The sequence below is a fragment of the Python bivittatus genome, unplaced genomic scaffold, assembly GCF_059951505.1.
Source record: "Python bivittatus isolate LINGU-HERP-01145 unplaced genomic scaffold, Pbiv_v1 ctg000410_np1212, whole genome shotgun sequence".
Lineage (NCBI taxonomy): Eukaryota > Metazoa > Chordata > Lepidosauria > Squamata > Pythonidae > Python > Python bivittatus.
The window spans coordinates 13,277,289-13,300,209 of NW_028277067.1; the positions used below are offsets into that span (position 1 = coordinate 13,277,289).

The 22,921-nt window shown below is 42.0% G+C and overlaps 1 protein-coding gene across 1 annotated transcript; it reads right to left on the minus strand.

The window, feature by feature from the left end:
- Positions 1-11,126: 11,126 nt before the first annotated feature.
- On the minus strand, positions 11,127-20,036 carry SOST (sclerostin). The gene is made up of 2 exons (XM_007428570.3): positions 19,766-20,036; positions 11,127-14,405 (listed from the first exon to the last, which is right to left on the minus strand). Exons 1-2 carry the CDS (start codon positions 20,013-20,015, stop codon positions 13,984-13,986), a joined length of 672 nt encoding a protein of 223 aa, XP_007428632.1. The 5' UTR covers positions 20,016-20,036; the 3' UTR covers positions 11,127-13,983.
- Positions 20,037-22,921: the final 2,885 nt, after the last annotated feature.

The following is a 22,921-nucleotide window of genomic DNA, read 5'->3' on the forward strand; positions in this document are numbered from 1 at the left end:
AAGAGGATTGATATTGCTGTTTCTGCTCCTTTCTGCTAAATTGCCATATGGAAGAGGATTCTGGTGTTAACAGATAAAAGGAAAGGACACAGTAGTAACCAGATTGTGTGAGGGATTGAAAAGCAAAGCCATGTGACTCTTGAAGTCCCTCATGGCTGACCTGTATTTAATATTTGGAAATTGAACTTCAGAAACTTAATATTTGCAATATAGTTTAGTTTGATCTTCTGATTGGCTTAGATTGTTTTTTAGATAAATAGATTTATAAAAAATATAGTTTCATTCATACCAGATATAGAGACAGAGACAGAGATAGATATTTCCATGAATTCTTTTTCATGCTTAGCACTCATGACTGCAGATAAGAAGCAAGCCACATTTATTTAGTGTTCATTTAGATATTTTTATCATAACTTTCTAGTTAATATTATATAAACCCATAGGACTGAAATTGTATGGTTTGCAATCAAGTGTGGTAGAAACTTGCTTACTGTCCAGGGGCTGGACAACATCTTTAGTCTGAAACTATAGTTGAAACATCTGAATGGATGACACAACAATAGAGCCAATATTCCATTTCTTTGGTATCTTTCGGATCTGATTTCCAGAAGCTCTTCTGATTCACAGTGGTTACCCAGACTTTGATCTTATTTATTTTAAAGTAAGTTTATCATGGTGATAACCAAGGAAAAAGAGTCAGAGAAATAATTCTTGGTTAGTCTCACTCCCATTTCTTATATAGTCAGCAACTTTTCTGAAGCCAAGTTATTTATCTCTAACCATTACCCTAGTAAATTCATTGATTCAGTCAAGTTTCTAGGCTCAAGGAGTTGTGCATGAGTTGGCAGCCATATCAGTTGTATGTGTTAAAGAAATAAATTTGACAAAGATAAAGAAGCTGATGGTAGCTATGCCAATAGTCTACTCTGAGATGAAATGAGAGATTGCTTGCATTCTACAAAAGTAACGGAAGAGCTAACAGGAGACTTCCTTAGTAAGAACAGGGAGAGAAAGGGAAGAGAACTAAAGAAAGAGAGAGACAGTTAATAGCTGACCATTTAATAGGCTTATTGTCCATCCAGGTTTGACTGAGAGTGTCCCAATATCACACTCCAGTCCAGGCATTCAGGCTGGTTTACAAACAAACAACCCCCCACCCACCCCCAGAAAGTAGGACTGTGTAGACTCACAGAGGTTTCACCTTTGCAGGCAAGGCAAGGATGTTTGCAGGGCATAGACAAAAAAGTCACACCATTGTGCCACCATCTTGGTTTTTTTGACCACACCCTGCAGACACCCCTGGGGCAAAGGGAGAGTGAGTTTGCAAAGAGCACTTAAGCTTCCTGGTTTTGCCTGCACAGACCTGTTGATCCTGAACTTTGTCCCTGTTTAATGGCATGGAAATATGGTAAGTCTACAGTTAGAGGAAAAATTGAAAAAGGAAAGGAAAAGTAGACAAGCATAGAGAAGAGAAGAGAAGAGAAGAGAAGAGAAGAGAAGAGAAGAGAAGAGAAGAGAAGAGAAGAGAAGAGAAGAGAAGAGAAGAAGAGACAAGACAATTATTCTGTAAAGAAGCACAGAGGTCTATAAGCAGGAACAATTTATTTCCATATTATTTATTCACACAATATCGCTATTTATTGTTTAAAGTTTACTGTTAAAACTTTATTTAATTGTTTATGAACAACTTGTGCCCTGAGTAAATGAGAGACAGACTATAACAGCCCCTCCACCTGCCTAAGATACTGCAATACCAGAAGAACATTAACCCTAAGTTTACCAGTGGGAGTGAGATTTTAAACTATATTATTCATCCCCCAAATCACCTCTAAAAAATCAAGTCATCGGGATCCACAAAAGGGAATGTCAAAGCAGACCAGATGTGATGTGTTGTGATACAAGCCTGCCCTTTTGTACATGTCTCATTGCACACGTACTAAAGGGATAGGCTTGCATCACAATTCCATGTCCACCATCATGCCCCTTTTGAGACATTCCCCATCCTCAAGACACTGATGATTATGCCCCTTCTGACCAAATGTTCTCTGTTTTGCTAGAACTTCCTCCCAATCTTAAATATACATTCATTTAACAGTGAAGAAAGAATATTCTGCAGATGTTGTAAGGACTGAACTCAGCAAGACAGGAACCAGTAGTTCCCATGCTAGAGAGAACTGTTATGTCAAGATAGCTCAGATTTCTTCTGAGTTCCCCAACAGAATGTCAATTAGTGTCTTCACTTGGTAAAACAAAGGGGGAAAACCTAGATTTTAAGCTTGGGAGCATAGACCTATATGAGATCTTTGATTTTGAAGTACTGCAGGACAAATTAGCCATGTCAATGTGAAGTTTGTCACATGCCACTTTGCCCATTCTAGGTTAGTAGAACTATAAAGAAAACCTGGGATTGTGCTTGGACACTCCTGGACCAAACTTTTCTGGCACGTGTTCTGCCTTCTCCAGTAGAAGGTCCTTTTCACTGCTTCCAACCAGCCAGCCAGACACTTGCCTCATATATTCATAGCTGCCGAGTGTTTAAAAAAGAAAATTAGCTCCAAAAATTGATTGAGAAAATGGATCCCAACAGCAGATGATAATGGAAATCCTAGGCAGGAAAACAGTTGACAGTTCTGTCCATCCTCTGGCAGCCAGAGGCCAGATCTTGATCCAGCAAAGGAATGTTCTGCACATAATTTCTGCTGTCTTGGAACTGAGGCATCCAAATCAAATATCCTTCCACTCAGCTAAGGAACTGCTGGGCTTCATCCAAGCTCCAGATGATCATTCCTTTTATTATTGATTTGGATTGGATGGATAACATCATGACATAGTTCTCCAATGGTGATATTCATTCACACAACTCAAAACAAAATGGGAACATCCAATGGGAGAAAAAAGTGTCCCCTATTCATCACTATTATTGCTGTAACTGATACCCTACATTTCTACTCAGTTTGAACATCTGGGATAGCTTATACTTGATAACATGCAAAAGATAAAATGAAGCTAAAAACTGGAATTGAAGACCAGTAACAGCATTATGTAACAATTACAAGTATGTACTTTGCTTTAAAATGCAGAATAAAATGCAAAATGCCAACCACAAGAGTCTGGTTGCATTCAAACATCATGCTAAGTCATGGTTTTCTTAATTGTGGTTTGTTGAATATAAACCCAAATGACTAGGATCAAACAAACACTAACTCGGGATGCCAAAGACCCCTTACCTTGCCAAAAAAAAAAAAAGCTGAAGTATCCTTCTTCAGCCTACTGCCCTCCAGATGACTCCTCCCATTCCACTGTCTGGGGATAATGGAAATAGCAGTTCAGTTGGAGGAAGGCTGGACTAAAGACTGGGAAACTTTTAATCTCATTTTTTAAAACATCAATTAAGAAAGCACATCATAAACAGAGAATGTATTTGTCTCCCTCTTGCAGGATATCGAGTTCTCTTCCACACTACCCCTGTTTTCTCTCCCCAAATTCCCAGAAGGCATCCTGACTGCAACAAAATTTGGAATATTGAACATTTCACATGACCCAGATAGTGTTGCTTGCAGTCGACTAATATTATATTCGCTGTGGAGTTGAGCTACATGGATTTCTGACTGCATAGATACACGTGTAATTTTCTTGGCAACAATAAGGAAGTGGTTGCCATTGGGGAAGATGGGTTTTTAAGTTGGCTGGTTGGTTGGTTTGACTACAGCCTCGTTTAGCCCACAGCCTTGGGTTTTCCTGGTGGTTCTCCCTCCCGGTACCAAGCAGGTCCAACCTTGCTTAACTTTTTGAGATCAGCCAAGGTTGGCTAGGTGTGACCGTGGGAGAATGTAAAATATCACCCAGCACTGGGGTGGCCCTTGCTGAGCACCCTTATCCTGTAAGCACTCTGATTTGTTGGACATTGGTTTTGGCTGTTATCGTTTTGTACTTACTCTGAGCTTGTTGTTGCTGTTCTGATTATCATTACAAAATAATCCTGGTTGAAGAGTAGCCCTTGCTCCTTTCTTAGTGCAAGGACAAGGGGCTATGGGTTCTGAATCTGACCTAGTCCTATTACAAGGTTAGATTGGGTTGAAGGGTTGAAGTGAGACATTTCCTTCCCAATTGGTCTGCCCTCTTGCAAACTCTGATGTCTTATCATTTTAAAGCATGTTCTAGCTAAAGATCACTCAGTCTGTGTCCTTTCTGACCTTCCCCCACCAAACTGGGGCCGGCCAGTTTTGTTGACCAGGCAGGTTATCGTGTCACCCTGTAGTCAAAACAGCATGTGCCTTTATCGCCTTGCCAGTTTTTGGAGTGCTTTTGGAGTGAGGTTATTTCCATGGCTTAAGAAAACAGCTCCCGCCTGGCCAGACAAATACACAGTGAGGTCACTCATCATTTGGAGACCTTTCTGTGCAGAACACCAACTGTCTTGGGACAGCCTGGCTCCTGCAGGACTATTTGTATCTAATCTTTTTCTTCCTCCTTCCCTTCCTTCCACTTCTCTGTTTCCTTCCTCCCCATTCGCTGTAAAACACAGCCCATTTCAGTCTTGCATGTAACAATCTAACTTTTTTGAGGGGGGGTTGAAAGCACGGGCCTCCGTGGTTTATTTTTGTTAACCTCCTAAAGCCTGAAATAAGCCTCCAATTTGACATAATTACACACCCTCCTTTCAAGGGGTGAAGCTATTTGTAGGGACTTAAGAGTTGCTTCCTTTCCTCTTAACTTCTGCTCCAGCAAAGCAGAGGGGGAAGGATAGAGGAGAGGGGCCACGAAAATGAAGCTAAGATTACAAGAATGGACTTCCTAGGTTGAAGGGGAGTTTAGTCCAGCCAATTGCACTGCAAGGATTCAAGGGCCCCTGAACAAAATAATATCCAAACCCCCGCCCTCTTCTGGGCACCTAGTTTCTTACCATCCAAGCATGCCAGGTACCCACAATGGCACCTTCTCTTCCTCTCTTTTCTTTCACTTTTAGAAGAGTAACATCTAAGCTGAAGCCAAGTTTGGCATTTTTGGTTTTGTTTTGTTTTTCCAGATAATCACTAAGGATGGGAAGGAGGACAAAGAATACCTGCTGGTTTTTCAAGGGAAAAGGATACATGTTTCTGAGTTTGGGACACTTCAAATTACAGAGATCTAAGGCAGTCTTCCTAGTCTGCTCTCCTTCCAGATGTGTGGACTTCAACTTCCAGAATTCCTGGCCTGCATGAGAATTCTGGGCATTGAAAACCTCACACCTGGAGGGTGTTCAGGCTGAAGTCAGCTGGCCTAGACCTTCATTTGGTAGTTTATATCTAGCACCATCACTGAATCCATTATTCTGTTTCCTACACCCGTTCATAGTTTCCAAAATTCATAATCGGAGCTTAAATAATTCCTTTGCAAATTCAATCTGTTCCCCTCCTGTCAGCAACCGTTATGCAGAGAGATGCTGATTTATTCTGATTGGTTGATTATATGCCATCAAGTTGGTATCAATGTCAACTGTTAGGACAACATAAATAGACCTTCTCCAGGATAATCTGTTCTATTCTGGCCCTTTAGGTCTCCCAATGATGCGCCCATTGCCATTGTAATCAAGTCTCTCTACCTTGCTGCTGGTCATCCTCTTCTTCTCTTTCCTTCCATATTTCCCAGCATTATGGACTTCTCAGAGAAGTGGGTTTTTCATATAATGTGTTCAAAATATGATAATTTGAAATGACCATCATCTCATTTGTGCCTCCTGTAAGAACTTTGGATTGATTTGTTCTGTGATCCGTTTGTTTCCTTCGCTATCCAAGGTATCCTCAAGAGTTTTCTCCAACACCAAAGTTCAAAACTGTTAATAGTCTTTCTATCCTACTTCTTCAAAGTCCAGCTTTCACTTCCACAGGAATTGTCACAGGAAAAACCATTACCTGCATGACTCTGATCGTTGAGGTATAGATGCATCATGGCAGCCGAATATTTTTTTCCAGGCCTTTATTGCTGTCATACTAAGTACTAGTTTGTAGGCGATTTCTTGATCCTAAAAGGCAGAGGCCATCTTCATCGTCAGTTCGAAGGCTGGTTGCTGAATCTGCTGTCATTAATTTTTTATATTTAATTTAGCCCCTTTATTTCACGAGGCTCCTTGATTTTCATTACTAGAGCTTCCACATCATTTGCATTTTCAGCTATAAGAATAGTGTCATCAGCATAGCACAGGCTATTGAATGTTTCTTCCTCCATTTTTAAAACCACACTCATCTTCTTTCAATCCAGCCTCCCTCAACATATTTTCAGCACATAGATTGAATAGATAAGGAGACAGTATCTAGCCTTTGCCAACCTGGAGCCAAGTCTATTTCCTTAATGTTCCATTTGGACTGAGGCTTCCTGACCGGTGTATACATTCCATATGAGGATAATGAGATGTTCTGGGATTCCCATTTTCCTAAAGACATTCCACAGCTTGACATGACTGACACAATCAAAGGCCTTTCTGTAATCAGGGAGGCACATATTGACTACTTTTTGGTATTCTTTGTTTTTCTCAATTATCCAGCATGCATCTGTAATAATGTTTCTTGTTCCCTAGCCTTCACTAAAACCAGTTGTAACATCTGACATTTTAATTTCCATGTAGGGCTCTAATCTTCTTGGAAGATGCTAAGCATTATTTTGCTACAATGTGAAATTAAGGATATTGTGCAATAGTTTGCACACTCTTTTAAATCTCCTTTCTTTGGTATTGGTATGTAGACTGACCTCTTCCAATCTGTTGGCCATTGTGTCATTTTCCATATTTGCTGGCATAGCTTGCTTAGAAACTTTATTAATGCTTCTTCAGTTGCTTGCCATATTTCTGTAGACATTCCATTAATTTTGTAGTCTTCTGACTCAGTAAGGACCAAAGTGATGATCTAACTTTATATTCAAGTACTAGAGGTTTTTGTAAATAGGGTATATCTTCTAAAGAATCTGGGATGTTGCCAACCATGCTATATAGAATCTTCTTTGAATCAGTTACCATCTGTCCACTGGCTTCTGTCAGCATACTAATTTGAGATTGGAATCTCCTGAGTTTGGAGATCTTTTGAAAAACTTTCCATGATTTACCATGTATGTTTCTATTTTCAACGTATTTACAGGTGTCATTGTAATATACTTTTTGCCTAGAAAACAGCTCTCTGAAATTCTTTGTAAAGTTCCTTCCTGAGGTCTTTGTCTTTCGTGGCTTTGGCTTTTCTTCTTAGAAATTTCCATTGCTTTCTTCCTATTTCTTGGCCTTTAGCAATCTCTTCTCACATTCATCCTTTATTTTGTGCAATTTCATTCTATAATTCCTCTGGTCCCCTGTCAATGAGATTCAGGACTTCAAAGGGATTGATGATATTCTCCTTGAAAATGGTGGGTATATGCTCAAGATATAAATTGTGGAAATTGATTGACTTAGTTCTTCCACTTTGGCTTGACTTGGAACTTGCACATGTCTAGATCATGATCTGCTCCATAGTCAGCCCTGGCCATGTCTTTGTTGTTATATCTTCCACTCCCTTGAACAATAAAATAGTTGATTTGATTCCTGTGTGCCCCATCCAGTGATGTCCACGTATGTAGGCATTGTGTTGGTTGTTTGAAGAATGTGTTAACAATGAAGAAATCAATGGATCGGCAGAAAGTCATTCTTCTGCTTCATTTCTTTTCCTAGGTCATGCAGCCCAACTACATTTTCCTCCTTACTATTTCCAGCTTTGGCATTCCAGTCTCTTGCTTGCATGTTCTGTTGGTGTCAGATTAAACTTGTTCATAAAACTTGTCAACCTCTTCTTTGGCATCTGTGGTTGGATATCAGTTTGGGTAACCATCATATTAAAGGTGTGTCTAAAAAATCTAATTGATATCATTTGGTCATTGATTGAATTCTACGTGAGTAGTGCCTTGGGTACATCCTTTCTGGCTGTGAAAGCAATCCCGCTCCTTCTTCGTTTTTCATTTCCTGTGTAGTAGTGAGATCTTCTGACTGAAAGTGTCCAATTCCAATCTATCTCAATGTGTTGATGCCTAAGGAGTCAATGTATAGGCAATTCATTTTATACACTTAGTTGATCTTTCCCATGTTTGTGCTTCTTAGGGTCCATGCTTCCACTGAAATTCTGTCTTTGCAAATTTGGATTTTCTTTTCCTTTATGGCAACATCAGCAACTAGACATGCCGAAGGCTTTAATTTAACTACATCATAAACACCATTAGGACTCCAGAAGCTCCTCAGCTCTTCCTCAGTAGCATTTGAATGCCATCCAACCTGAGGGGCCCATCATCTGGCATTTTATTGTTAATCACTTTATCTTGTCAATTCATGTGGTTTTCTTGGTATAATACAGGTATGGTTGACAGAGATTGCCTGGTGCTGCTTAAAGTGTCAGCCCAGGAAAGAAAAAAAAATGAGTAGAGCCTGTATCTACTATTCTTACCCAAGGATAACACATATTGGCATCAGTCACAAGTGTCTTAGTTATCATCTTGCAGGAACACCCAAGACCAGGGGTCAGCAGATTATAGTCATTTATATTTTGTTGAAGTCTATCAGCAAAATCAGCTGCATGGCCAGAGGTTAGGGTGGTAGGATTGGTAGTTCAACAGCTTTTGGAGGGTCCTAGGTTTCCTAGGATCTTTCATCCTACCCAGAAAAACTCAAGAAATGTCCTGTCAGTATGTGAACTGAATAATTTTGTAGCATGTGGACCCCAACCACTCCTGCCGGTGCAACTTCTTTAATTTTTTTAGCTATTAGTTTATATCTACATAATGATTGTGTTTGCACAAGACACAGAATCACAAATTAGCCCACCACATTTTATTTTAATATGGTGTGCAAACCCAGCCCAGTATGTTGTACAAACGTAGAAAAGTGGCTTCATTCGGTAAACGAGAAACATTATGAAAACCAGTCAATCATTTCTTAGCAGCAAACATGTGATCACAAAACAAAACCTGGCCTCTTCTAACAATAGCCCCCATGGTTCCTAGTCAGTACAGCCTGAGGCCTTCCTGGCTGCAGCTGATGGGAACTGTAGTCAAATATATCCAGAGGATGCCAGGTTGGGGGAGGCTAACCTATGCGCTGCTCTCTTTCTCTCTCTTCCTTCATACACAATCTCAAAACAAAACAAAACCACTTTTCCATTGAGCACATGAGTTTTGCATTTGCTTTCTTCCTTCCACACCTCCTTTTTCTCTGTTCCCTGCCTACTATCTATTTAGGTTGTAAAAACATTGGAATGGGGTTCTATCATTTATTTGTTTATAGGGAAAACACTGTATCAAGAGTAGACAGCCCAATACTCTCCAAATATTTTGGACTTTGCCACCAGAGCAAATAAGTGTGGGAAATGTAGTTAAAAACATGTGGAAGATAGTTGCTTGCATACTCCTGCACTATTGTTGCTATATAAGGTATAAAGAAGATGAGGATAATGAGTGATCACAATCCAGGAAAAGTACAATCCTTTACATATCTGTTCATAAGTTTGGCTGGGGTCATAACATGACAAACTGTTAAGAACTGGAAAGTACATTGGAACTAATATAATCTTGTTTCCTGCTCAGTATAGGATTTGCTACACAGGAAGAAACTTCATTCTTTCCCTAACTTCTGGCTGTTTAGAAGCTCTTCAGATGGGTTGGACTACAATTTCCGTCAGATCCAGACAGCATGGTCAGCAGCCAGGAGTGATTGATTAGTGAGGAATATGGGAGTTCAAAACATCTGGAGGGCATCAGGTTGAGGAATGCTGAAGTGAGAGCCCTTCTTACAAATGGCTGGACCTGTCCTGCTTTTGAGGGAGGGATGACCACAGTCTCTACGCCACAATTGGATTCACACTTGTGTGATTCAACAGTATTTTGTGGGCTCTGACAGAGGAGCAAAGCAATGGCATGGCATAGAAAAGTGGAGCGTTCCACTCTGATGCCTTCAAAGAGCATCAAGTTAGACAGCTTGGCTTGGCTTGGCTTGGCTTGGCTTGGCTTGGCTTGGCTTGGCTTGGCTTGGCTTGGCTTGGCTTGGCTTGGCTTGGCTTGGCTTGGCCCGGTCACTTTGCTGCACTCTAAATATTTTATGGAAAGGCCAATGAAAGACAGCAAAGAAGGTGCTTCACTTTGCAGAACCACATCCAAGGGCTGTGTTGCTGAAGCCTCTGTCAGAGCAGTCGCTCCTTGAAGCTTTACATCAGCCTGTTGAATAACCTTCACATTAGAAGCTTCTAATATTAAGCTCAATTTTTTTTTCTCCTCCACTTGGCAATCTTAAAATTACATTGATTTCAGTAGGACAATTAATCTGATGAGAACTTGTAACCCTCCAGAGGTTGCTGAATTACAACACCCTGTATTTCTCATCCTTGGCCATGCTACTTAAAGTGTTGGCAGCTGCAGTTTCACAAGTTCTGGAAGCCATAAATTCCCTGTCTTTTCAATGAAGACAGAAAAGTTATTAATTTTGGCTGGATCATGCCATTGAGTGAGGTTTTCCTTCTGTCTTTTTTGCTAATGACAATATCCCCCCCCCCCGCACACTATTTTTTTTCTTGCCAGTTCTCATTCAGTATGATGAAACAATATTTGCTTTAGAAATGTTTCCAAAAAAGAAGAAATTTTCTGTGAAATTCTCCTGGGTGAAATTTAATGAGGTGACCAAGGGGCTGTCCTGTCTTTCACTGGAGCATCTTCTCTCTAGCTGCCTGCAGTTTCCCTGGCTTCCTGTACTTTTTAAATCTAAGGGGACTCCTGCTCTTGAGAAATCAGTGGAGATTTTTGTTTCTTTTCCCTAAAAAAATCTGGAGAAACTATCCACCTAATTTCTTTGTCCACAACTTGGATCATTTCAGAAGCCCATTAGTGCCAACTCCAATGTATTTTCTGATAGCTGTAACACAAGGATAAGGAACTTGTGGTTCTCTATTAGTCAATGTGAAAGATGCTGGGAATTCAGCCACTTCGAAATAACGCGACTTACTTGACTGAAGCTGTTTAGGAAGAACAGTGGAGTTGGATTACACAGGCAAACCCAAAGGGGGTCCTTCCCTGGAGTTCAGGGTTTGGACTAGACAGGTGCTTCTGTGATGTTCACAGCACTAAAACCAAATAAATACCAGACATCTTTTCCATGGACATGACTTTATTAATTGATTATTTTTAGGAATATATCTGTAATAACTCTGAAACCTCAGATTAAATATCATGGGAACAGAATTGCCCAGTTGGCTACATGAAAGACAGAGTCAAAGAACATAAATACTTTTTACAAGGAAATAAATAAAGATGCTATTTAAATCTTGGAGAAGTCAACTTTTTCATTGCCACGTCTTCCACTGGAAACAACATCCATTCAGGTTGAAGAAAAGGCTGTGCATCTTATGAGTCTAGCAATTGGGAAGGGGTGGAGTCAGATGCGGAATGTTGGACTGTTACTATAATTTGCAACTTGGCAGTATCTAGCAACATCTGTACCACCCAAAGACTGGTGGCAGTTTTTCCAATAGCATAAGCTCAAAAGCATAGGTGACGCTTAGTTGACTAAGTAAAGGAATGGGAAGAGAAGGCATCATTCTCTAAACCAGGCTTAAGCCACCTGTGGCTTCCAGATGTTGCTGAACTAAAACTCCCAGCATCCAGAGAAGACATGGCATGATAAGAAATATTGGAAGTTGTAATTCATAACATCTGGAGTGTCACAAATAGTTTACTCCTGTTCTAAGCGCTTCAGCTTTCCCCAATTTGGTGCCCTTTAGATGTGTTGGACTGCAGTTCTCATCACCATCATCCAACATGGTTACTGAAGTCATATTCCAACACATGTAGAGGCTGCCATGGAAAGGAAGGCATTCTTTCTTTTAGGAACAAAGCTAAATTTCACTATGTGACTTAGCCCCAAAATAGTGCCCTGATAGTATGACCTGGTTCACAAGCCATGCTAAGCCATGCTTTTTAATCATAGTTTATTTGTTTAAAAAAATAGTTGACGGTTCACATAATATGCTGCTCCATAAACCATGGTTTTAACAACCTGCCATGGCTGGATTCACACGCCACGCTAAGTTAAAAAAAATACATTATGGCTTATTGTGGTATGTGAACCATATCTATCAATGACCCCTTGTGAGGGAAGAACAGTTGAGTTGAGGGCAACATTTTCCAGGCAGGCAACCTGAGCATCTTTGATATTATTGGGATTTTAAAGGAGAATGTGTCTTTGGACATAACATTCTGTTAGGCTTTGGGGGAGGTGATCACATCTCTGTCTGAATGAGCTGTAAGGCATTCAGAAAGAGATGAATAGCACACTGGCCATTACTGGAATCCAAAGCCTCACTGAGCCATAAATGCATGGAGTGTTTTGAGCAATTTACAGTCCCCAAAGTTGCATATAGCCAGGATTAGCATCCAGAACTGAAATGTTTTTAAAGCTTGATAAAAACTTAGTAAAAACTGCTTTCCCACTTGAACCTGACCAACAGTTTAATTTTGGAATTGTCTTCAGTCCATGACTGTTTCTTCCCACTTCCATGGAAGAATGAAGCGGCCCCAAATGCTCCAGTGAGACTCACTCTGCCATGTTGCTTTTCTCATCCCCTACCCCATCCTCTGCCAGGCAAAATGCTCCTTCAACTCTCCTGTGTGCTTACTCAGGAATGCATGAAATAGGAGGCCATCGTCTTATGACTTGAAATGAGAAATGCCAGAGATCAAGCCTGCCTGCCTGCCTACTAACCTCACAGTCATCTTTTCATTGTCTTACCCAGGAATAAGGGTTCTTTGTTTATGATCCCTGTTTGGGGGAAAGAAAATATTCTGTGCATGCTCCAGGCTCACTTCTGAGATCACCACAGCTCAGTTCTGTCTTATATTAAACCCCAAGAGCCTGCATCAAACCATTTAGGGCCCCCCAAATGTTGTGGCTACAAACTTCCCCTGTTATAACTTGCACATTTAGATCCAGGGATGATGAGAAGTCCAGCAATATCTGGAGGTCTCACCACCCTTGCTTTAACAGAGATGGTACTGAGCCTAAGCCCAAAGCATTCTTTAGGAAGAATTCTCATGGCTTCTTTCATCCTGCTCTGCTTTCATCCATGGTTGATGCTAATTTAAAGATGGTAATCTTTCCAGATATTTTTCCATTTGAGCTACTCTACAAACTTTCCTCCCTTTAACTGTGCCTGATTTTTTTCAAGGTTTTTTTTCCCCTCCTCAGTCTTTTTGTTTCTTCCTTCTTCTGCATGCCTCTGCAAAGTTAGCTCTTTGTACAGATCAGCACATCTAACACTATCTGTACACTATGTTGGGACTTTAAACTGCCTATGTTTCATTTTAAAATAACAAAGCTTATAGTTCAGGCAATACTACAGCACAGTAGGCAACCATCCATCATAGAGAATCCAGAAGGAAGCAAAGGGCCAGGGCAGCAAAGTATTAAAATGGCCCTCTCCACCCTGGAGTTGGCAGATGCCATGAGACCGGCAGCTTCAGGAAAGGAATTCTGGGAGATGTAGTCCCAACATGACTGGAAGGCACCAGATTGGGGAAGTCTGTTTTAAAGACAGGGAGCTGGCAAGGTTGCATTATTCTACACAAATGCCTGGCCATTTTGCTGGAGAGATGCCAGTCCTTTGTCCATTAAGGAAGGACAAAGAAGTCTTGGAAAAAGTAGTAGTGCACAGAGCTTGCCTCTCCCTTCAATGTTATGGACCGTGTAACCCTCTACTAATCTCCGAGTCACTCTGCTTTCAGACTGAGAACTGCTACCACCTGCTCAATTTGAATTCTTCCCTCCCCCTTGGAGCTTTCATCCAAATCCGATAGCTTTCGGTCACATCAGTTTTGAACCTCTGGTTGGGACAGCCACCATGAGGGCCTTGGCCCTCCCCTCACTTGGTCCCATTTTGATCCCAGTGCCATCAAAAAGAGAGGGTGGGTGAGGCAAAAATCTCTACTCTTCTGGGCTGGGGTCTCACCAACAGCCTCCATCTAGTAGGAGTTCTCCAACTCTGGCTGGTTGGCCTTACTGCCCCTGGCCCTGGGGAGGCGAGGTTTTTTGTTCTTCTGAGGCCGGGTGGTCTCCTTGCTGAAGTCTTTGAGCTGAGAACGATTGTGGTAACGGGTGTACCGTTTGCATTTGCAAGAGGTGATGGTTCTGGTCTTGATAGTCCGAATATCCTCGCCGGGGCAGGCTAACTGGACACGCTGGGGACGGCTGTGTGCCGGGATGCAGCGGTAATCCATGGCATGTTGCCGCCACCATTTCCCCTTGCCAATTGAATTGGGGAGGAGATGGGATGGCAGGCATTGGCCAGAACATACCAGCTCCTTAATTGGCTTGGTGCTGCGGCACAGGCCACTGGTGACGTAGCGGGTGGAATGCACTTCACGACAGCTGAACTCCAAAGGTTCTATGGAGGAAGGAAAATAAATAAAAAATTTATTGGACTGAAGCCTATTGGAGCCCTCTTATGCCACAGAGGGAGAGAATCCAACTGCCCAGATTGTTTATTAAGCACACAAAGTAATTCTAGCACTTAAAAAAAACCCCAAAACATCTAGATGTTGGGAAGGACTTTAGTGCTGCCGGTTGCTAGCAAGGGGTTAGAATTTCTCTGCAAGTTGAAGTGGATCAGATTAGAAATTAATTTCTGGTCTCCCAGTCTTGTGACTGGGTCTTTGCAGGACCTTGGAGAGCTCTTAAGGAATAGAAACATGGTTCCAGCAAGATCCAAAATAGGAATCTAACACTTTTGACAGAATGTCAAAGAAGTCTTAGCGCCTGGACTCCAACATGGGGCCAGATTTGACAATATGCCAACCCACGTGCCAGCCAATATGTTCCTTGGCACCTGTTAGGCTTTTCCTCCATCTGATTACTTTTTTAAAAAAATTGTTTTAATTAGAAAAATTAATGAGAGATGCTGCAAAGCAAAGCACTGACCTCAGACACAACCTGCATTATCAACAATGCTACTCAGCTGCACCTATACTCTAAAGCAGTGTTTCTCAACCCTGGCAGTTTGAAGATGTATGGACTTCAATGCCCAGAATTCCCCAGCCAGCCTTCCTGGCTGGAGAATTCTGGGAGTTGAAGTCCATATGTCTTCAAACTGCCAAGGTTGAGAAACACTGCTCTAAAGGCATTCTTACAATATAAAATAGTCAGTTGGCTGCAGCCCAATGTTTTCTTTGTCTTCTGGTATATGAAGTTTTGTTGTTGTTTTTGGCCATATCAACCATGGCAACCATGTTCTGAAAGTGCCCATAATATGCTTTCAAAGTTCCAAAGTGCCGATTGGCCCCAAAATATTGGAGGAAAGTGGGTGTTGTTCCAGCAAAGGTCAGAAGTCAGCCAAGACATAGAGTTGTCCTGCTACATGTCTAAAAAAGTCTACAACTCAGCAGACTGAAATTCAAAACAATCTGTTTTGAACGAAGCCAATGATAGTTTCCTTGAAGTTCAAGAGCTTCCAGGGTACAGGAAGACTTTGGTAACAGTGAGGTGATAGAGCAGATTCTAAGCAGGGGAATCATGTCAGAGGATCAACATGCAAGTACCTCCATGACAGTCCCTTGACGTTTTAATATTGGATCTCTCAGAAGATGTGTTTACTGCAATATTGGAAAACCCTCTCCAGCGTTTTTCTGATAACTCCATCTGGCAAATGGCAGTTGAACCAAAACCTTGTATACCAGAACATTTTTGTTTCCAGCCCCACAGATTCATTGATAAAAGGAAAACACTCAGAGGGTGGAAGAAAAAGAGAATGAATGCCTCCCCTATCACAAACATTCCAGACATTTGCTCAAACTCATTTCCGGAAGGCTAGTCTTTGCTTTCCTCTTTTGACAAAAGCAGGAAGTAGAAGTCTAATCAGAGACAGATTGGAAAAGGAGATGCAGGGATGCCAAGCCCCTCTGGCTATTTTGATTGACTGGTCATGCTGGCACACAGGTCCAAAGAAGCCAGCCTCCTATGCCTTGAAAGAGCAGCCCAGTCTAGAAGACATTCTAGAGCAGTGTTTCTCAACCTTGGCAACTTGATAACATGTGGACTTCAACTCCCAGAATTCTTCAGCCAGCATGGCTGGCTGAAGAATTCTGGGAGTTGAAGTCCACACACCATCAAGTTGCCAAGGTTGGCTGGCTGGCTGAAGAATTCTGGGAGTTGAAGTCCACACACCATCAAGTTGCCAAGGTTGAGAAACACTGCTCTAGCGTGATAAAATTGCCCCTCCTGAAACCCGAGGGAGCATGTGCTTTGCATTCAAAAAGTCTGAGGGTCATTCCCCAGCACTTCCAGCCAAGTGGTTCTGACAGCCCATGACTGCTTAATTTTACTTGAATCCATGGAGCCTAGTGCAAAAATCTGATGCAAAACCCATACTGCACTTTTCCCATACTGGGAATCTATGCTGTGTAGTAGAAGAAATAGTTGAATCTGATTTTTCACTCCCGTAAAGAATTACTTCTGAGTTATCTCAGGCTTTCTTCTAATTTTGCAGCATAATTTAAGTAATTCAGAGTACCGAGTCACTTCATTGCTGCCCAACAACTGGTAATCCATTGGAAGGCAGAAATCTTTACTGATGCACTATAAATTCTCTGGAGTTTAAGAAGGGGTTCTGTCTGGATTGATGTTCTGCTACTGACCTCGGAGATGGCATGTGATGGGTTTTACAACCCCAAAGAGAAATTTCCAGGTGGAACAGTCAAATAAGGACTAACTGAACAGAATAGGCTGATTTGGAATAAAGGATGTGAATTTCCTTTCTACACAACAGCCACCTTCTTGTGTCTGAGACAGGATTAGGAATTTATGCATTCTACCAGCCTCTCCCTTTGGTGGTTCTGGGATTACAACTCCCAAATTCTAAACTACCTTAAAATTACCCAAAGCACACCATGCCTAGGTTTTAGACACAACTGGCACACTCATGTAATGGTATGTGGGAATGACCTTGGGAGACAAGAGGAAGAGCCATAGAGTAGACAACCATCATGCAAAATGTCCACAGAAGGAAAAGGGATGGGAGAAGCATCTCAGAAGGGACCTTCCCTAGTTTTCTGGAATGTAAAAGTGAAGGAAGGGAGAGATGCTTTCAGACTTGCAAGATTCTGTCACTGTAATCTTATAATAAAGGTAGTGTTAGTACTCATGGTTTGTGCTTCTTGTCTGGACTACATTGAAGGGCTGACAACTAGTTTCAGCACTGTACACCTTGAAAAAGGACCCACTAATCCCCTGTCACTCCTAATTAAATCCTTCTCTGCAATCAACTAATTTTCACAAACCCACCCCTTGACATTTTTCACACCCTGTAATGCCCAGTATTTGGCTGACAGGTTTGGCAAACCACCCTTCCTGGAATTATCAGAAGGTTTGATTACAACTTCCAAGCCCTGCAGTTTAGATATCTAGGAAGCATCAACCTACTTGGTCAAAGAGCAAGAGCTGTTCTCAAACAGACGCCATCTGTGGGTCTTTGCTTCTGAGATATTTCTCTTTACCAGAAAAAAATTAGGGACAAACAGCTGGTATTTTCCATAGTTACAGTTGAGGGAACAACTTAAGTTCCCCAGCCTAACTTATCAAGGGGCAGGCTAGAGTATACATTTACAAGTGGCAGATCTCAAAAAGTTAAGCAGGTTTGGATCCAGTTAGTTATTGGATGGGAGACAACAGGAAATCCTGGAGCTGTATGCTAGACTGGGAAATTAAAAAACAAAAACAAAACAAAACACCCAGAAGAAGACACTGAAAAACCATGTACAGTATACATTGCTGCTAAGAAAATGACATAAATGTGACCATATACTCCAGCCACCATTTGGGGTTATACAAACTGGACTCAGTCACACCCGACAAGCCTTGGTTACAAAGTCCAGAAATTCCAGATGCTTTGGGATTTGAATAACCCAGTAGGGCAGAAACCTCAGGTAATATCCGTCACCCGGTGAACATGCACCCATTCATTTGTCAAGTTTTTTGGGCTTAGTGTGTTGTGTGAACACAACTCTGCATCATATCCCAGGGCAGATAGCTAGTGTATGAGAACACTAGCTCTGGGCAAAATAAAAAGTTATTTAGAACATTAAAAATGACACAATAAAAGCAATTACATTCATTAGGAAAAAATATTGGAAATTATGCACATGCATGCTATCCTGATGTCATAGTTGCATTTCAAAATCAAAAGTAACTGTAAAAATATCTAGAAGAAAAAGGAAGTTTCCTGGCACCAAAAAAACCCCTCCTTGTGGGCAGCCAGGAAACATAATGTTCCTTTTGCTTTAAGGGAATGTCTAAACCTTGACCACAATACAGTCACTGGAAGAGGCATTTGTAATGAAACTGAACACTCTGGACCAGGGTTCAGGGCTATTACAATATCAGAAAGTTGGCTGTATGTTTTACAAACCTGATCAAAACAAAAGCTGCTCAGAGCCTTTGATATAAAAATGACTTTACAGAAAAGCAGTGACTGAAAGCACTCGACTAGATGATTGAATTGGAAAGCTTATTTGCAGACCCAGAGCTCTTCAACCCTCACAAAGAACATGGCCAATTAAACACAAGACATGAAGTAGGCTGAAGACAAGAAAGATATTGAAGCAAAGCAGGTCTGGATCTGGCTCACACTTGGATGGGAAACTACATGGACCCTCATGGTCCAAAAGTATGAGCTGAAGGCATTGCAACCTTCCTTGCAATCACATCTGTGCTAATTTGATTTAAGTCTAGCTGAAGCCTGGATAGGAGATCACCTTGCAAACGCAGCCTTTGCCCCAAGCAATCTCAGGAGGAAAAAGTAAGGTAGCACCAATGTCATTTATAAGAGTGTTTCCAGATGGACAGCACTTAGCAGTGATGTTCAGAAGTCAATGAGCTGGATTGCATATTGCAAGGACCTCAAATGGGTTTTTGAGTGGGAAGAAAAAAGAAGGAAAAATGATGACAAAAAGCTAGGAGGGATGGCAAGGAGAATATGACATTTTATTGGTAGCAACGAGTTCTATAAATTAGAAAGGGCAAAGATGCATTACAAGCCTAAACACATGGATGCTTCCAGATGGCAGGGGAGGTGGTCAGTGTGCAGCACTGGATTCCACAAGGGCTCCAGATAACATCATCTTCCTTGATAGCCATCCCAAGGATGGACCAGTCATCTTGGTCATGAGTAGTTACAAGTGTTGGACTAGGACCTGTGAAAGTTTAACTGCACCCCCAGCCAGGGAAGATCACCTTGCAGCTTTTGGGCTACTCATTACCTCTCGGTCCAGCCTACCTTGTCATTGTGGAAACAATTTGGAGAAGGAAGTGCCTCTCTGAGTTCCTGAGAGAAAGGCTGAAAACATTGCTGTGTAGGGCCAGTCGATTGGTGGAGAGCTTTCCATCTGGGACCACCAAGTGCCTTTCAAAGTAGCTATAAATTGGGTGGCAGAGAGTACCTGTTTTGAATGCATAGGACTTCAAGCTGCAAGTGATGGACGAAGGAAGGAAGGAAGGAAGGAAGGAAGGAAGGAAGGAAGGAAGGAAGGAAGGAAGGAAGGAAGGAAGGAAGGAAGGAAGGAAGGAAGGAAGGAAGGAAGGAAGGAAGGAAGGAATTCCATTCGCTGATCAGTATTGGACTAGTTGGCCCATCCTGATCTGCAGAAACCAGTGTCCTTGGAGTTTGCTGTTCTCCAGAAAAAGAATTTCTTCTCATGCCGTAGCAGTCAACTGAGCGCACAGGAGGCGGGGGAGAGATGGCTTGAATTGTCTTACCCATCCTTCCCAAGGAAACCTGGGGATTCCTCTCCCCTTGCTGGGCTCGGTTGTTCATGGCTTCGCTCTCGTTCTGGGCAGAGGCCGCTTGCGCTGGCTCCTCCGCTGCCTCCAGGGTCTTCTCCGGAAAGCCTGGGACGAGCTCCGTGGCATCGTTTTTAAGCACTTGCCAGCCTCGCCCGGCGGGAAGGCTTATTTGGAGAGAGAAGAGGAGGAGGCCGAAAGAAGCCACAGCCCGGAAGATCGGCATGTCAGCGGGAGAGCAGGTGCGTCCGGCAGTCCTCTGGCTTCTTAAGCGGACGAACATTATTTCTCCTTTTTAAATTCCTTCGTAGAAATCGGCCAGCCAATGACGGGGAGTGGGAGGGGCCAGGAGAAGTGGGCGGGCTCATTCGAGCCAGTTCGTTTGCAGAGACCCAGGAATTCGGGTGAGAGAGCGAGGGGGCTGCGCGGAGCGTTCGCAACTTTGCCGATCTCTTCGCACCGATTTTATTTGCGCCTCTTACAATGGAAGAGGAAGAGAAGTTGGCTAGGGAAAAAAAGGTATACGTCTTTGGCCATTTGCCAGGCATCCTTTCCCACAGAGACATGCTTTAAAAATTATTTCACTCTTTCCCTCTGTGTTTTCAAACACTTTTCTGAACACTTAAGAACTACCAGATAGAACCAAGGAAATATTAGACAGCCACTCATCCCAGCATTGGAGCTGTCCAGTCCAGGAAATGGGCATATCCAAGATAGTTAGATGGTTGACTTGTGGCCTTATCTTTGGCCAATCTGCCAGTTACAAAATGTCCTTCCTTCTGGTCCAAGAAAATGGTTCTGTAATTACGTCCTGTGGAAATTCCATTTGGGTGGAAAGGAGTGGAGAAAGACTAAGTGATTAAGAAAATTGATGGATTGATTGATTGACTCAATTGATTTTGTTCAACTTAAGGGGGCATGCATAAGATGCCCTCCTCTTATAACATCCTTGTGAGGTGAGGGGGTTGGGCTGGGAGAGAGTGACTGGTCCAGTGTCAACCAGCCAGTTTCCATGCCTAAGGGAGAACTAGAACTCAGGCTCTACAATCACGTAGTGGTGGGTTGGACTTCAGCATCTAACCCTGACCATGATGGCTGGGGATGATAGATAATGATGTCTAACACATCTGGAAGACTTCAGGGACTTCAGGGACAGATAGACTCTTTGAAGGCAATATTCTGGTGCAGGCCAAAATGAACCCAGAAAATAATTTACTAGCCTATTTTCTATTTGCTCTATATGTGCCCCTTTCTACATGTCTTGTATGTATCCATATTTTTTATTTGTAATGTTTAGCGCTTGGCCTCTTTAGTTTGTTGTTCTGAATATAAGCAAAGTGTCAAATTGTACCTGTACTCAACCTGATTGCTGTGCTCACCAAATAAATGAGATGAAATCATAAGCTAGTTTTTTTTTTTTTTTTAATTGAACACATTCATAGTCTAACATTCTGAAACACTGTTGCTGCTGGGATGATAAGAAGGAGTAACACAATCAAGGCTTGGGGTAACCTATGGTTTCCACAGAAAAATGGACCTGTTTGGGTAATTGCTTATCTTGTTTAACTAAAGAGATTAACACTGTGTCAGATTCAAGCATAAAACTCAGAGCTTTGCTGAGGCAAAGAAATCAAGTGCTTTGCACATTTACCCTCCAAGTCAGATCACGTAAAGAAAAGAAGAATCTTGAAGTAAACACAGATTGCATCTTTTGAAGGAGCCTCTTCCAATTGCCAGGACATTGGCTTCCCTCTACATAAATTAAGCTGCTGTTTGAGGTGTTATCCAATGTTTCTGAACCGATCCACGGCTCAGACATCTAAAAAGCAATGCGCAAGATTGGCTGACCATCAGTAAGGTTTGTGGAGAGGTAAGAAGAGGTTTGGCAGAGAAGTGAATAAAAAGAGCTGTCACCATCTTGATCAAGAGTTACTCTGACCTGCCAAGTTTAGACTGGTGTGCCCTTGATTCAGCTAATGGGCTATGTAGGCAGGCGTGGTCTTTTAGGGGTGCAGCGTGGGGCACCCAGATGAAGTACATGCTCTCCCCGTCCTCAGCATCCATATAACTCATGGCTGCAATCCTAACTCCATCATGGATCATGTGAAATATGCAGTTTTAAATTATGAATATATTCTGACTGTACCAATGAAGACTAAAGGTGTATTCTTTAAAAAAGAATACAAGATATACACATTAGTTGGAACTTTGTTGGGTGGGATGAGAATGGTGATTTGCAGAAATACACCTTCTCTTTCTCTCAGAATATTTTTTCTCTAGAAGCAACCACTATTGTGGCTTTAGAGCAGGGTTTTTCAAACTTGGCAACTTGAAGATGTGTGGACTTCAACTCCCAGAATTCCCCAGCCAGCATGCTGGTTGGGGAATTCTGGGAGTTGAAGTCCACACATCTCCAAGTTGCCAAGCTCGAAAAACAATACTTTAGAGAGTGAATGTGAGTGTAAGAAATGCATCCGCCCCTTCCCCAGAAAGAAAATATGTCTTTTTCCCTCATTGTTTGCTGTTTTTATTCATGGGTCCCTGTCATCTGATTTCAAATTATAAAGTATTCCCAGATGAGACTCTAAAGCTTCATTGTTATTCCATTTTTTACCTCTGTCTTCTCAGTGTGATGCAAATTCTGGCTCCCCTGTGTTTGCTTATGTGGGCTTGTCCCCCACCCCAACCCCAATTTTCCTGTTTTCTCTGGCGGGTGGGGAGGAATTTGTTCAATTCCCAGCATGACATTATTCACTGATACAAAATATCACCAGCCAGCTGAAACAAACATGTCCTCACCACTGTTTCAGCTCCCTTCTAAAAGCTCTCTCAGTAAGAATTGCAGATTTACTGAGGAAATATGAAGTCTGAAGAAGCAAAAGGTGTTTTATTTCTCTCCTTTTCTCTCTCTCTCTCTCTCTCTCTCTCTGATGTACACACCCTTATTTAGTTCACACAAACCAAAAATTGGCTGACTTAGTTATGGCTAAATACAATGCATGAACTTAGCCATTGTGAGTTATGATGCATGATTTGTGACTTGGTTCAAAAGCATGCACACGTACACATGTGTACAATAGCAGTTGCAGCAACCCACAGTTAGATGAAAATGGTGAGATGCAGCTGCAGAAC